At 37.8% G+C, this 17,039-nt stretch overlaps 1 protein-coding gene across 2 annotated transcripts in view; it reads right to left on the reverse strand.

The window, feature by feature from the left end:
• Window positions 1-6,240: 6,240 nt before the first annotated feature.
• Window positions 6,241-17,039, reverse strand: part of si:dkey-192l18.9 (F-box/LRR-repeat protein 7) — a 42,546-nt gene continuing 31,747 nt past the window's right edge. For both annotated transcript variants that reach the window (XM_058764664.1, XM_058764663.1), the window contains 2 exons: window positions 10,765-11,358; window positions 6,241-8,316 (listed from right to left, as the gene is read on the reverse strand). In XM_058764664.1, coding sequence (XP_058620647.1) covers window positions 7,580-8,316; window positions 10,765-11,358 — 1,331 coding nt within the window. In that variant the 3' untranslated portion in view covers window positions 6,241-7,579. The remainder of the gene's footprint in view (window positions 8,317-10,764; window positions 11,359-17,039) is intronic.

Genomic DNA, 17,039 nt, shown 5'->3' on the forward strand with positions numbered 1-17,039 from the left:
TGTGATCATGTCTTTCTTTCAAACTTAGTAGACATCAAAAAGGTTTATGTTAGCATTTCTTAGGGTTACTGATACATGTGCTAATAACAATAATACTAAGAATTATATGACATTTAAAGCTGCAGTCAATATTTGAACAAGTACATAACCAGCCAGTGTTCAAAACTATTTCGTTACTTTAGCCCAATTCACAACTGTTATCTTATAATAATGTTTTCTAATTTGAGTGGTACGGGTAGGTTTTCGCGGGAAATTCGAGCATGGCACTGCGTCATTACATCACGTCTGTAAACATAAAGAAGTTGTCCCGGCTACTAGGCTATAGCACGTGCGGATGCTGCAGGTGACAGATCGTTTATAGCCTTTTCTCACAGCAGCTGGAATAATTAAATGTATCATTTTGATGGCGGATTGTAATCCAGAAAGGATTATGTGTTTATGAAATACACATGACTGAAATTAAATTATATTCAGTTTTAAATGGGCTTCTGATTACAGATAGCCTGGGATTACACAAGATTTGTATTTTAAAGAAAACCAGTTCGAAGGGAGCATAGTTTGCTTTTTGGGTTAAAAGAATTTCTTAATATGAAATTCAAATGGCATGACAATTAGATTAAACTGTACAGAAATTGAAATCTACAGGCTAATACACACTTTACTCATAGTGACGCAATGCTGATGTTGTTAATTTGAGAATAAAGTATAACAATAATAATAATTTGCACGGTTTAATGTGATATGAGCTAATGGATCGTTAGATTAAATCACCATTGGAAGCGCAATTTATTGTAATGCTTTTTTCCTCAGTTGGTCAGAACAAACGTGACTGACTTGTTACTTACTTGTTCAGATGGCGATATACAGTGAAAATTCTTATTTGGGTCATATATTCCAAGACGTAGACTAATCTGTGATTGCTAATAACAGTAAATATCCACACTGGCTCGGTGTCTGACACCTAGGCTACACATACTCCTCAAAACATTAGATTAATCCGCGCTCGAGCCGTGCCGGAGCACAACCCCATGCAAGCAAGATAATTCCGCAAGTAACTGCAGTTCCAGGTTTTCAAACGTAGATGGCGACAAAGAGGCAAAATTTACGGACTACAGCTTTTTTTTTTAAAAACTAAGCTTTTCTGAATTAAAATGTCACTTAATTGCTATTATTATTATTATTATTATTAATACTTCTCTAATATAACTTCAGAATATCAGACTATACCATTTTTGCTCTATGAAAACTGTTCGGTACATTTTGTATGCAGCAGGATGATCTAAGATGTAATAAAATTACAAAACTCTTTATACATAACATTATTTCCCACATGTGCTCGACTGAGTGTTATGAATGGACTTTCTTTTATTTTAAATTAATTTTAACATCTCTTTCCTGACTCATTTTACTGGATTACCTAAAGTTGACATTTTTTATTACAATTTTAATTAAAAATGCTAAATATCCATATTAATTTCTGAGATTACCACTCGTTGCACGAAACATGCCACATAAAGAGGTTTAATGACAACAGTGTAACAAATTATCGTTCCATACTGTATGTCGTTTTACATAAATACTTGTACATGGAAGTACAGTAGTATACAAGTACGCCATTATGAGAGTAAATTAAGTGCAGAAACAGACATTAACCAACAGAGGGCAGCAGCAGATAATAAATACAGCTGCCCAGGACAAACTGCAGTCATAGAGAAACACAATCACCATTGACTCACTGAATCAGCGAGAGTGGACGTATTCTACCACTACCCGATTCATTCATAACACACTGTAATATGACCACAAATAACTGACAGCTATATACACAACACAACTAAGCTGTGTTTCAGGCTGTGTCCTCTATTCATTTACAGATGACACCATTTCACCAGACCATGTGGTCACGTGGAAACCACATGACAGCGAATTGATTAGCTTTATATTAGATACAGCCTCTTACTAATTGTACTAATCTTTAATGAACAAGCACTGGCATGTCAGCAAGTTACTTTTTAATATGGATAGTGTTTTCCTACCCATGCACACTGACAACACTACATTATGTCTGTATATTACACTTTTTCATATACACATTTTTTCCTACCCATGCAAGCAAAATGAGGTTTTGTGTGACTCAGCTGCAACAACAGCCACATATTTACCATCCATCTCGCTGAGTAATTGATTTCATCTTTGCCATTTCATGATCCATTTGTTTGTATAGTAGTGATTCATACTAACAACTGAAATAAGTTATGATTATGGTTATCATGAGGGTAATGCACATCTGACTCAAGATGTTCTTAGGTACAGCTGTTGATGGCTCTTACTTAGGATTTATTTAGGGGGGAAATCCATTAAGTGTCATTGGGCTCATTGGTGTAAACAAGCAAGACTTTGGATCATCTTAAAGATATATCTCATTCAAATATAGCTAATCTCTCAAAGAACTGACATCTGGATGCCTCAACCTTCCTGTTTGGAAGCGGTTTTCTTCCAAGGATAATGTCACTTCCTTTGTTTGAATATGACTTGTCACTTTCCCAATTGTTCATAGATACAACAAACGAAAGAAAACATTTGATTTTAAATAAGTAGCCCTTTATTGAGTGTTTTTAGCAGCAACATATTGCTTTCACAAAATGAAACATTTACAAATCTCATGTAATCCTTGACTAGCGTTATCTGGGATATCAAATAAAAGATTTAAGGCTTTTAGATTATTTTGAGATTGTCAGTAATGCCCTTTAAAGTGCAAATGCCCATATTTTCCTAGTTATTTTGAACCAAGACAGTCTCTCGAAATCAGATATCAGTTTTCTGAAGAAAACTAGTAAGATTTTATAACTAAAAGTATAGTTCACCCAAAAAGAAAATTATTTCATCTTATTCACCACTTCTTTGGAAAAAGCTAGTAGTATATTATTAAAAGTTTTAAAGTTTACATTTAATCATGTAATGGACAGACTCTGGACATAGACAACCAGCTAAATAGCTTTTGTAGAAAACAAAACATAAATCAATCCAAATAAACATAGTTCAGACATCTAGGAAACACCAGCTTACTGGTGACGTACAGTGATAATAATGCATCTCTTTCATGTGATAAATATTATGCTATATGTCATGTAGTTTTTTTTTTATTACAAGAGCATGGTACAGCTCTGCAAGAAGCAACATTGCGCACCAGATGCGTCTCAAAACCTAAGGACCTTCCTTTGACATGCTACTGCCAAAATTGTGAGTGTTGTGTCAGTCTGATGTGTGGTGCACTATTTGCATGACATGTAACTGCTACTGATGTTGTTGCCTATAAACTCCATCTTAAATCAGTTACAAGGTTAGGCTTAAGATGCTGTTTATGTGTCCATTAATATCAAACCTTGCTCCTGTAGGGTTCCTGAAGTTTAGTTCCAACCTGCTCCAGCACACCTGTCCAGAGGGTCTTAGTAATCCTGAAGAACTTTATTAACTGGTTCAGGTGTGTTTAATTAGGTTTACAGCTAGACTCTGCAGGAAGATGGCCCTTCATTACCAGAATCTGACACCCCTGAGTTGCCCCAGAATTGCAGTATACAGCAAGTCGACTCTCTAGGACAGAGATGTGCAATCCTGCTCCTGGAGGGCCATCTTCCAGCAGAGTTTAGCTCCAACCCAAATTAAACAAATTAAAATTAAATCTGAAAAAGCTTATCAAGGTCTTTACAAACTTCTTAGCAAATGTTTTGGAGCTAAACTCTGCAGGACAGTGTCCCCCATAGGAGCAAAGTTTGAGGCCCCAGAGTAGGCAGGAGACCAGTGTTTCCCAAGCCTGTTAGTGGAGACACAGTACATCAGATCATTAATAGATACTCCAAGACTTGAAATTCATTGGTCAGATAAGGGAGACATCCAAATTGCACACTGTTGGTGTTCCTCTAGAAACAGGGTAGGGAAACACTGCGGTAGACAGCAAGTCAACTCATTAGGTCAGGTGTGTTCAGTCCTGCTCCCGGAGGGCCAACTTCCAGTAAAGTTTAGCTCCAACCTGAATTAAACACATCTGAACAAGCTTATCAAGGTATTTAGTATCACTAGAACATTCCTGGCAGGTGTGTTGGAGCTAAACTCTGCAGAATAGTGATCCTCCAGGAGCAGAAGTTGCTCCAGAATTTCAGTCAACAGGAGAACAGTGTTTCCTAAACAAGTTCATGGAGACACAGTACACAGAACCGAAATAGACAGGTCAGATAAGGAAGACATCCAAAATGTGTACTGTTGGTGTGCCTCCAGGAACAAGGTAGGGAAACACTTTAGGAGACAGCGAGTGAACTCACTAGGTCAGGGGTGTCCAATCTTGCTCCCGGAGGACCACCTTCCATTAAAGTTTAGCTACAACCCAAATTAAAATACATCTGAACAAGCTAATCAAGGTCTTTAGGATCACTAGAAACTTCTGGGCAGGAGTGTTGGAGCTAAACTCTGCAGGTCAATGGTCCTTCAAGAGCAGGTTTGTTACCAATGACTTGTCCCAGAGTTTCCCAATCCAGTTCATGGAGACATAGTACTCATTTTCGAACTCTTCCTAATCAAACATACTTGATTCAACTCATCAGCTCATTAGTAGAGACTCCAAGACTTGAAATGAATGGTCAGATAAAGGAGACATCCAAAATGTGCACTGTTGGTGTGCCTCCAGAAACAGGGTTGGGAAACACTGCAGTAGAATTGATTCATTAGGTCAGAGGTGACATGTCTGCACCTGAAGGGCCACTGTCCTGCAGAGTTTAGCCCCAACCCAAAATAAATATCTAAACACAAGCTATTCAAGGTATTTGGGCTTACTAGAAACTTATAGGCAGGTGTGTTGGAGCTAAACTCTGCAGGACAGTGGTCCTCTGGGAGCAGTGAGTTGCTCCAGTATTTCAGTGGGCCAATGTATCCCATGCTTGTTTGTGGAGACACAGTACACATTTTCAAACTCTTCCTAATCAAAGATATCTGAATAAACTCATCAGCTTGTTAGCAGTGACTCCTAGACTTGAAATGGATGAGTCAGATAAAGGAGACATCCAAAATGTGTATTGTTTGCGTGCCTCCAGAAACAGGGTTGGGAAACACTGCAGTAGATGACAAGTTGACTCACTAGGTCAGGTGTGATCTATTCTGCACCTGAAGGGCCACTGTCCTGCAGAGTTTAGCTTCAACTTGAATTAAACACAAGCTAATCAAGGTCTTTAGGATTACTAGAAACTCCTGGACAGGTGTGTTGGGGCTAAACTCTGCACAACACTGATCCTTCAGGAGCAGGGTTTGACACCCTTGAGTTACTCCAGAATTTCAGTCGGCAGGAGACCAGTGCTTCCCAAACCTGTTTGTGAAGACACAGTACACATTTTCAAACTCTTCATAATTACACATCTAATTCAAACTCATCTGCTTGTTAGTAGAGACTCCTAGACTTGAATTGGATGGAACAGATAAGGGAGGCATCCCAAATGTATACTGTTGGTCTGCCTCCAGGAACAGGGTTAGAAAACACTGCAGTAGACCAGCGGTTCTCAATTCCAGTCCTCGCGCCCCCCTGCTCTGCATATTTTGCATGTTTCTCTTTGTTAACACACCTGATCATCAGCTCGTTAGAAGTGAGCCCGTGCATGAACTGTGTTCCGATTGACATGCTCCCTACACAGTGTCCATTGCTCCCTACTCCCTGAGCACGGGAAATCCGTTGAAGTTTACTTCACTTCGGGACATTCATTCACGGATTTGCGCTGCGTCTTCACAGAGGAAACTTACTAGAGAAGCGTGAAGTGTGACATAATATACCTCTGTAAATAAATACAATTTAAATTCACTTCTCCCACACTTCAATGCCCTTTGAATGGAACATATACGTTCGCTTTGAACTGGAATCATGGCGGAATATCCTGTGATGTCCACTTCGCAAGGGCACTTACAGTCGAATAGAACAAACATCTGAAGCGATAAGAGAAACAGAACATGTGCAGAGCGGGGGTACACGAGGACTGGAATTGAGAACCACTGCGGTAGACAGCGAATTGATTAACTAGGTAAAGAATGTCCAGTCCTGCTCTTGGAAGGCCTCTGTCCTGTAGAGCAGTGTTTCCCAAACCTGTCCTGGAGTACGCCTAGCCCTGCACATTTTGTATGTCTCCCTTATCAGACACACCCAATTCAAGTCTTGCAGTCTCTACTAACGAGCTGATGAGTTGAATCAGGTGTGTTAGATAAGGGAGACATACAAAATGTGCAGGGCTAGGGGTCCTCCAGGACAGGTTTGGGAAACACTGCTGTAGAGTTTAGCTCCAAACCAGTTTAAACACATCTGAACCTACCAATTACAGTCAGGATTACTAGATTACATTCGTTCAGGTGTGTTGGAGCTAAAATCTGCATGAGTGCCCTTCCAGGAGAAGGACTAAGCCAGGGGTCACCAGACTCGGCCCTGGACGGCCGGGGTGCTTCTCAATTCTTATTTGTGCATCCAGGTTTCCTTGATTCTTTTCCTTTTCCCCTGTCTTAGCTCCACCTCTTCAGGATGTGAGGGAAGGACGCAAGGAAAAGGAATTGAATTGAATCAAGTGAAATGATATATCCTCGCTCCCTTTAAACTCACTTCAAAGCGTCGTCAATTAATGATGACTCTAAACCGCTGGATTTAGCTTGCACGTCGGGATTCTTGAACATTAGAGATAATTATTTATATTGTAATAGTTTCAACCTCCACAAAATACCACATTTGTCCGTATTCTTTTTTTACATTACCAGTTATTATTAACAATGAATTATTCCCAGTTATTAACAGCATTTTATTTGTTGTATAGTATTTGTTTATTTTTATTTATTTATTTCATTTTCTTGTGCTTTGATTTAATTCTGCAACTGTCCTACTACAGTTGTTGTAATTTGACATACATTTGTGGCTTGTATATGTAAACAATAATGGAAATTATAATAATAATTAATAAACTGTGGCAAGAACACCATTTTTACCCACATTTACAATAACTTGCTTAATACTCACACTTATATGTGTTTGTATTTTCTGCCATGGTTAGTACTTGGTGCAGATGTGAAGGGGGAGGAGAATGTATACGTGTGTCACGTTTAGTCAATAAACCAATTCTGCAAAGGATACACCTGTGTATCCTCGCTCATGACCTCTCAGGATGCCTCCTCACTCCTCGAACCTCAGGTGCAATTAAGAGAATTGAGATGTCCTACAATATGGTTGAGCTCAATTGGTTTCCAAGTCATAGGATGGAGGACAGAGGAGCGAGGAAAAGAGGAGGGATATTGAGAAGCACCCCCAGTGTCCTGCAGAGTTTAGCTCCAACCTTAATTAAACACACCTCAACCAGCTAATCAAGGTCTTACTAGGTATACTTGAAACTTCCAGGCAGGTGTGTTACGGCAAGTTTGGATCAAGTTTGGTGACTCCTGGACTAAGCACCCCTGCACTAGGTTTTGAGACGCATCCACCTTGTTACGTCTCATCAGGCAGTCGTAGGAATGCAAAAAGTATAAACATCTGTTTTTCAGAGGTCGACACCTCTGGCGTCCCCAACCTGTCCCCTCAGTAGAAAGCAGGAATGGTGTGTTCGATTACACAGCGTCTGCAGTGCTGTCGGACCAGTCGAAGTGCCTCAGGTGGCACCTCACACTCTTGTACGTTTAGTAACTGCAACTCGGGACATCCGGCTGCTACCGCCATGAGCCCTCTCCCTGTCAAACTCTCACAGCCCCTCAGACTCAGCCTTCGTAGCCCTTCACAACAACGTGCTAACGCCTCCAGCCCGGCGTCCGACACCAGCGGGCAGCGTCCAACATCTACAGACCGCAATCGGGGGCAGTTGCGAGCTAAGTGGCTCAAACCTTGGTCCGTTAGCCCCTCGCATCCCCGCGCATTCAGGTAGCGGAGCCGCGGACAGTAGCGTGCTACATAACGCAGTCCAACGTCTGTTATGCGCATACAATGCGCCACGCTCAGATAGCGTAAGCGGCCCTCCAGGCGAGCGACCTCACGTAAGCCAAAGTCTCCAATCAGATGGCAGTCGCTGAGGCTAAGCTCGCGTAAAGCGGTGCAGTGCAGTGCTAGGTGTCGCAGGGCCTCGTCTGTTAGCCGGCTGCAGCGCCGCAGGTAGAGGTGTGTGAGACGCGGACAATGAAATGCAATGGTCCTCAAGCCTTCGTCCTCCAGTGATACGCAGTCTGTCATGTCCAGGTACTGCAGGCCGATCTGGTGTCCATGTAGAGGTGTGAGCTGTAGAGACGCCTCCTCCGTCAGGCTGATACAGGTCACTTTAGGGCAGCCTTAAGAAAAAAGAGATATTATCATAATTACAGTTTATGACTAGAAAAGTTAAGTTCTTTAGGACAAACTTTGAATATCTGGTTTTTAAGTATGATCCCACACATTACCGTTACCAGGTCCGAACAGAAAGGGTGCTAATATAAAATCTTTTCAACTGAAATGTACTAAGGTCTTGGACCTGGAAAAGGTGTTCGATATGTCAAGGCTTAACAAATGGATTGGCTTGAGAAAGCCTGGCTTGACAACTAAAAAATATTTAAATAAAGTTCAGAGTAGCTACAGATCTTTTCTTCCATATTGTGACACACTGTATTTCAAGTGAAACGGAATAGCGAAAAGGAATAAATGTTCTGTCTATCGATTGTTAATTGGATGACAGCAGAACTGAATGGAATTTTACAGTTGACTGTAAGAAAGGGGCGGAGTTTAGAAGTGCTAAACCTGGCAGTGCATATACTTATTTGCAGGCAACCCGCCAAAATAAAAGCTTGCTGATTTTATGCTTGAAAATGGTGAAAATTCATTAAAAAAAAAAGTAAATATTAGCATTTTCTTTTTAAGTCTACTATAAAATAATTGTATTTTATTTAATACTCCCTTTTTATTTTAAAATATAATAGTATTATCACTTTATTATTTAAAAAATAAATAAATAAAGTGAAATAATATTATTATCAATATTATTAATTAACTTTTATAGTTATATTGAATGGGTCACACAATGGCAATGTAAGGACCAAATCAAATCTCCAGGTGCTCCAGGCTGAAAAACTTATGTGCACCCCTGGTTATTATGCTAAATGAATTCAAATTATAATTATAAGCAACTATAAGTTTTGTCCACTGTACAGTTTAATCTATGTTCTGTCCACATAACTGTTCTGACCTTTTAATACAGGGGAACATTATTTACTCTTCCTGTCTTATATAAAAGCCATCAGACCATTTCTTGTTTTTTAAGATGTCCTTAAACATACGTATGAGCATCAGTTCCTGTTGTTTTGATCCTTTATCAAGCAATAAATCAAGATCCTGCATTGGAACTGCAAAGACCGCTGAGAAAAAGGAAATGTCACATGGGAAACAGGAAAACAGTCTAATAAAATTATTTTAAAATTCTGAAATTTAGAGTCTACATCAGGTTTTCAAATCGAGGTAAATGAATGAAATACAGTGAATATAGGCCAACTAAAATAGGAAAAACAGAGAAAAATAATAAAGAAATAAAACCCAGAAACCTCATATGGAACAAAAACCAGGCAGTATCTGTTTTTGCTCCTATTAAAGTTATACCACCTGCTTTTAAAAGTAAATGTAACCGCAAGAAATTCAGGAAACGTTTGCAACAAAGGGCGTATTACTTGTGGAAAGCAGAACGCATGCTGTGCCCTCTGCATGATGAATAACTGTACAGTGTGTGACTCGTACAATGAACTCAGCAGACGGACTCTTGCTCTTTGGTTGAGGTTAGCAGTCCATCTTTCAAAACCGAGCAGACCTCACCTTCCCCCAGAGAAAGACTGAAAGACTGGCAGCCATTCCTAGATCCCATAATGTTTTTCCCAGCCTTCTCAGAAAAACTTCACCACTTTGAATTACTCCCTGAATAAATCCACAACCAAACATGGCTTTCTGATGCTTAATGGCAGCTAATTCATCACAAGAGCTTTTAAAAATAATCAAGACATAACATGTTTTACTCGTTGACCAGGTAATGGATGTGCCATGCAAATGCATATGATAAATAAACATATGATAAATGCACCTGTGGTGCAATACTTAGAATTCTGAAAATCTTAAAAATCTCATGCAAATCTACAACAATGCATGGTATAGTGGTATTATTTCACATATAATATCTCACCTCAAGTATGAGATTTACTAAACATAAATAAATATGAATTGCAACTGGGTGAATCTCATGAAGAAATGTTTAGAGGTCATATTTCACCCCAAAGTAAAAAAAAATAAAAATAAAATAAAATAAAAAATATATATATATATATATATATTCGGGTGAAATTTGAAATGAAAAAATGGCAGTGCAAACAAACAAAGAAACAAAAAAGAAACCCATGAAACTTAATGCAAATTATATATTTTTCATTTCAAATTTCACCCGAATTCCCATTACCATAAAAAAAAAAATAATAATAATAATAAATAAATAAATAGCTTTTTTTCACTTCATTTCAATTTTCATTTTTTCCCCAATTCTCATTACCATAATGTAAATGCCCTGCTGAAAAGCCAAAATATCAGCTTGTGGAAAATGGGCATCTGATGACCCCTTTAAAATCCTAAAATAGGTCCTAAAATAGGCTTTAATTTCTTCTAATTGCCTTTTTTCAACTGGAGTGAATTATTTCCTTTTATCACATGTTCTTGACAGGTTTCATGAGATTCACCCAACTGGCTTCACCAACTGCAAAGTCTGTCAATATTACCTGATACGTCTAGATGTTCCAGATTGGGACACTGTGATACCACATCAAACACTGCTTCGTTGGACACATTATAGCAGCCTGCGACCTCCAAACGCCGCAGTTCTGGACAGCACTGAGCGACCACACGCAGCCCTCGATCAGACAGCCTCCGGCAGCCGCTGGCCACCAGCGTCTCCAGGGTCAGACAGACGTTAGGAGTGTCCTGACACAAGCGATGGGTGAGCACTTTGAGGGCCCTGTCAGCGCTCAGCAGCTCTCCGGTCAGACGGATGGTGCTCCAGAGCCGCGGGTCCCAGGCCAGGTTATACCAGCGGCGGCTCACTCGAGCGCAGCGGCACAGCTGAGGGGTGCACAGGTAAGACAGCACCTGTAATAACACGGGATCGGGCAGGGTATCGATGAGGGCGGTGGGAGGGACTTTGGAAGGCCGTGAGCGAGAGCCTGGAGGCGGGTGAACCAGCGCCACTGTTTCGCCAGTGACGGTAAAAGACGTGGAAGACGTCTCATGGCCGTTTGGGACTGTTTGAGGAGGGCTGGACTTCAGAATGAGAGCGGGACTGGGGGTGCTAAGCGTCCTCATGCTCAGGTCCGAATCTGAAAGAAAAAGAACAACACATCTGTTTATCTCAGTTAAGTTTTTGAACAGTAAGATTTTTAATGTTTTTTTGTTTTTTTTAAAGTCTCTTCTTCTCACCAAGCCTGCATTTATTTGATCCAAAATACAGCAAAAGCAGTAATATTGTGAAATGTTTTTACTATTTAAAAGAACTGCTTTATATTTGAAAATATTTTAAACTGTAATTTATTTCTGTGATGCGCAGCTGTATTTTCAGCATCATTACTGCAGTCTTCAGCGTCACATGATCTTCAGAAATCATTCTAATATGCTGATTTGCTGCTCAACAAACATGTATTATTATTATTATTATTGATATTTAAAACATTTGAGTATTTTTATTTTTTTTCGGGATTCTTTGATGAACAGAAAGATCCAAAGATCAGCATTTATCTGAAATAAAATATATAATAAATAATATATAATAAAAAATATATAATATATAATAAAATATACACTATACCATTCAAAAGCTTGAAATCAATATATATATATTTTTAGAAATGAATACTTGTATTTAGCAAGGATGCTTTAAATTGTTCAAAAGTAATGATAAAGACATTTATAATGTTACAAAAGATTTCTATTTCAGATAAATGCTGTTCTTCTGAACTTTCTATTCATCAAAGAAACCTGAAAAAAAATCTACTCGGCTGTTTTCAACATAATAATAATAATAATAATGATGACGATGTTTTTGAGTGATTAATGATTAAATTATTAATGATTAAAGATCAGAATGATTTCTGAAGGATCATGTGAAGTAATGATTTAAAAAATTCAGTATTGAAATCACACAAATAAAAGACATTTTAAAATATATTCAAATAGAAAACAGTTATTTTAAATAGTAAAAATATTTCACAATATTACTGCTTTTGCTGTACTTTGGATCAAATAAATGCAGGCTTGAGCAGAAGAGACTCCTTTAAAAAACATTAAAATTCTTACTGTTTAAACACTTTTGACTGTGTATTTCAACTACACATCAATGAGATTAATATCTAAAGCAAATGCATGTCAGACTTGAGAACGACCAAAGTATTCTCACATAAGAATTTCTATTAAATGCTGTCTTATACTCAAAGTAAACATTGAAATGAATGTAACGTTTTGTATAAAGGTAAAAGAGAACCTGATTCTTGTTAGATGAGAATCTAATGCATTAAATGTCTAGAAGCTCAAAGGATCTCAAATATGGAAGCCATCAGCTGGTTTGAGAAACACGTTTAGCACAAATGGTGTTAACTCAAGCGGCTCTTTGTTCTCAAAACTGTTTCTGATATCTCGTTATTGGACGCTGATAAAAGTGTCAAGTTTATCTCAAAAGCACTTGAAGTGCTTGCCACGCTTGAGTCTGCATTAATGGTGAAGCTTTCATTCTTCACAGATGTTTCACTGATTTGGAAGAGATCAAGAGGGAGTCTGGGTGGCACGGTAGATAGCTTTAGAGCTGGATCTCATCATAACCGTGGATTGCCGCTGCGCTCCTTTGCCTGTATTTTTGTTTTCTATTTGACACAAACTAGCTTGTAACTGGCTAAAAAGGTTTAGCTCAAAATGTTGAGCTATAAAACAACACTGTAAAACAATTTTTAAGGCAACCAGCTTCAGCAGATTTTTGAGTTTGCTCAACTTATTTTTATGGGAGATTCTCAAATTTTTGTTGTATAAAAGTTGAGAAAACTCAAAAATCTGCTGAAGCTGGTTGCCTTAAAAAATTTAAGTTGGCTCAACTTTTATTTTTTATTTTATTTTTTTCAGTGAAGGCACTACCACCCAAGTCCTGGGTTTGATTGCTTTGACTCGATGTGCTGTAATTGTTTTGTATAAAACTTCTGCAGAGATTTAATATATCCCAAATGCACTGCATCAGTGTTAATTTCGTCGACGAAGACGTAAAAATATTCGTCAACAAACCTTTTTTTCTGTGACTAAGACGAGACGTTGACGAGCTAAAATTAATGTCTGATGATAAAAACTATGACGAAATTTATGCCGCGTCTTCATTAACAAGACGAGACGGGACTAAAATGTTATTTGAGGACTACCGGTGGATGAAAACTGAATGTGTGTCAGTATTACATGCATGCCTTCCGTCTTAAAGGGACAGTATTCCTAATTATCCGTGTCATAAATGTTAACCAACAAAAGATGTTAAATAAATGTATACTTAAGTAAAGCTACTGTATCTGAAAATACAGTATGAAAATACAGTTTTTCCAAATTCAATCCTTGATTCAAATTTCTCATAAGCTTAATTGATTTGGTCTAAAGAGAGAAGAATTGATGCCTATTTTTGTTTGAATACTACATATAAAATAGCTACCAAAATAAATGTTGTTAACTGCACTTTGACTAAAAGTAAAGACTAAAAGTTGACAAAAAATACAATAGACTAAAACTATGAAATACTCAAATGACTAAAATGTGACTAAGACTATTAAGCATTTTCGTCTCAAGACTAAGACTAAGACTAAATCAAAAATGCCTGCCAAAATTAACACTGCACTCAATTCTTTAAATTTTTGACTTGGATTGACAAGATTTTAGGATGTTTTTAGACCAAATGAAATATCACACATCGTTATGCAAAATGACTGTTTTTACTTACAGTTGCTAAGTAGACGCCACTGACTAATTTAAGTTTATGCATACTGAGATGATAAACGTAATGAGGTCATGTGACAACAGTGTAATGCACAACTCTTTAGAATGTTTGCTGCATCACATTTAAAGGGACAGTTCACCCAGAATTCTCTCTTTCTTTAAACACAAAAGAAGGTTTTGGAGAATGTTGGTAATTAAAGGGTTGACGGTAGCCATTGACATCCATAATATTTCTCCCCATACTATGGAAGTCAATGGCTACCGTCAACTGTTCTTTTATCAAAATATCTTCTTTTATGTTCAACAGAAGAAAGAAATCGGTCAAAAGATGACAGAATTTGCATTTTTGGTCAAAATTTTTTTCTAGTAATTTCAATAGGAATTCATGCAATTGGGAAAGTGATTAATGCGTTTCTCTAATGTGACTGTACCATAATGCATACTATTTGGTTTTAAATTAATTGTTTACTGAATATTACGCTTGATTCATTCCACATAGTTTCAAAGTGAACACATATTATACTTAAATAAATAGCAATATAATATGTTATATAAGTTATAAATCACAAAGTAACAGTTAAATGCAGTTACGCAACTGATGTCTCGCCATTGACGCGATTAATTACAATCTTTTCTCCTTAGGTCAGTGTGGGGCTGAACAGTTTTACTGTGTAGATTTCCGTTTAGGAAACTGGTTCATAGGCCAGTCGTAAACTGAAAGATAATGAGGAGAAATATTAAGGGGAAAAAACTGTTTATATTAAGCTCTTGTCTTCCCTTGCTCTCTATTTCACGTCCGTGTCAAGCCTCCTCCACAAGAATGAGCACAAACGATGAGAGAATGGGAGCAAAACATTTCCAAAGGTTGTCTTCAGGATTCATGGATTCCCGTCCCTAAAATCTCGATTAATAGCTCTGTGCTAAGCTTCAGGATGGTCCTTCTGAGGAAGTCAGGGTTTATGTGAAATGATGCTTTCTCTACAGGAAATTTTCTTTAGGAAGGAACTGTGGTGGCTCAGATCCCTCTGACATGATGGATTAGTCGAAGCAGAATTTTCCTCTGCAAGCCATTTTTTGCATGCAAGATTGCATTTATAAACGCTACATTAACAGGCTTCGGTGTATATTTTTTATTCCAGATGAAGCGCTGCAAGAAGAATTTAATACACATTATATGGCCAAAAGTATGTGGACGCCCATTTCTAATTTACGGATTTGGCTGCTTCAGCTACATGCACCAACAGGTGCATAAAATCCAACATACAGCCACACAGACTCCTTCCACAAACATTTACAGTACAAGGATCAGAACAAAAAGCTCAATGATTATGAATGTGGCACTATCACAGGAAGCCACCAGCAATGTATCGAAAGAAACCAGGCAAGAAATGTAAGTACCACCATGAAAAACCATGAAACCAGTGCACAAATCTATAAATATAAATAAATATAAGATTATATATTTCTGTATATGTTGTGTGACAACTTGAACTAAGTTAACTGATATAAAAAAAAAATAGGGGTCAATTACATAATTTCCTGTTTTTTTGTTTTTTCCTGCAAGTTGGTCACACTACAAAATTAATTAGGATTCAAGCAGTTTTATAAGCAAAATATATATTATATTATTATAATAGTAAACGACTATGCCAAACTATTTAATTCGATTTTTATTTCAAGAATTGCATGCTTTTAATGAAGCTTAGATCTCCATTATGGTATTATATTGCATCACCTTGACCAACGTGCTAATACTGAAGTCTTTATACATTATAAAAGTATTTTATTGCTTTAATAATGCCTTGTAACTCACCTTGCATTGCATTTCATAATACTTTGCATACATTTTAATATTTTGCATTCATTGTTACACCTTTAGAAAGTATATTTCAACACAACAAATTTTATGAATGCAAAAATTACAATTGTGGTTACAATTGTTTATGAAATGACTGCATTATACATTACGATAGTATTTATACATAAGGTATAAATGATGAGTGTCATGGCATTGACCCATGCAGTACATAGGTTATTTTAGGGCATCTTATTGACTTTGGTTCTGCGAATCAGATGCCATCGGTTATAATAAAAGTCGAGTTCAGTGTACCGAGGGCTGGTCTTCAGATGAATTACATTATGACTTTAATTTGTTTTGAATGCTTTTGCTCCAGACAGTGGTCATCCACATGACTGTCATCCCACAGTGATTTACAGCATGTCCAGGGACAGACAGACTCCTTCCCTTCTTCTTCATGTGAGAACGAATGACATGCAAAGCCCTCTGCTGTGCAGATTTGTGTGTTACTGTAGTTTTTTGCGTGTGTGTGTATTTGCAAGTGCAGTAAGTCGAGGAGATTTGTATTCCAGACTTGACCTGAGATCAGTTTGACTCACGGCCGGGTCATGATGACATACACAGACTCTCACTCTCGAGGGAGCTAAATGTCTTCGGCCTGACAGAAGACAGCTACACGAAACCCCTCCAGACCCTCGCAGAGACACACGCTCAGCCGGGGCCACGTTCCACACCATTACGAGACTGATCCAAGACAAATACAAACAAACTGGGTTCAAATCACAGACTCAATCCATTATGCCTCGTCCAGTTTAAAGTGTTCCTCTCTGCCAGTCCAGGCCAGAAACATGCTTTCTATTGCTATTTTCTATTTAATGCCACGTCAAAAGCAAAAAGTACTATGCTTGCTCACTTTATGTCATGTGACTTTTCCTGGCCAAATAGGAGTTTTGTGGTCAGAATTAGGGATGCGACAACATCGCCTTTTCACTACACGATTATCATGGCCAAAATAATTCACATCATTGGGATATCTACAAAATTCTGTCAATAAATTAATACATTTTGAAATTAATAAATAAATTTACTGATGCTCAAGAAGGCAAAACAATGCATTAAGAGTGAAAACTTTTGAACAGGATGATGATGTTTTTCTTATTTTGTTTAAAGGTCCTATTTTTTTCATTTGGTACTGCACTTAAGAAGCTACATAAATACTTAAATGTTTCCCAGAAGACAAAATAAGTACAA

Source organism: Onychostoma macrolepis, chromosome 24, assembly GCF_012432095.1.
Source record: "Onychostoma macrolepis isolate SWU-2019 chromosome 24, ASM1243209v1, whole genome shotgun sequence".
Taxonomy (NCBI): Eukaryota; Metazoa; Chordata; class Actinopteri; order Cypriniformes; family Cyprinidae; genus Onychostoma; species Onychostoma macrolepis.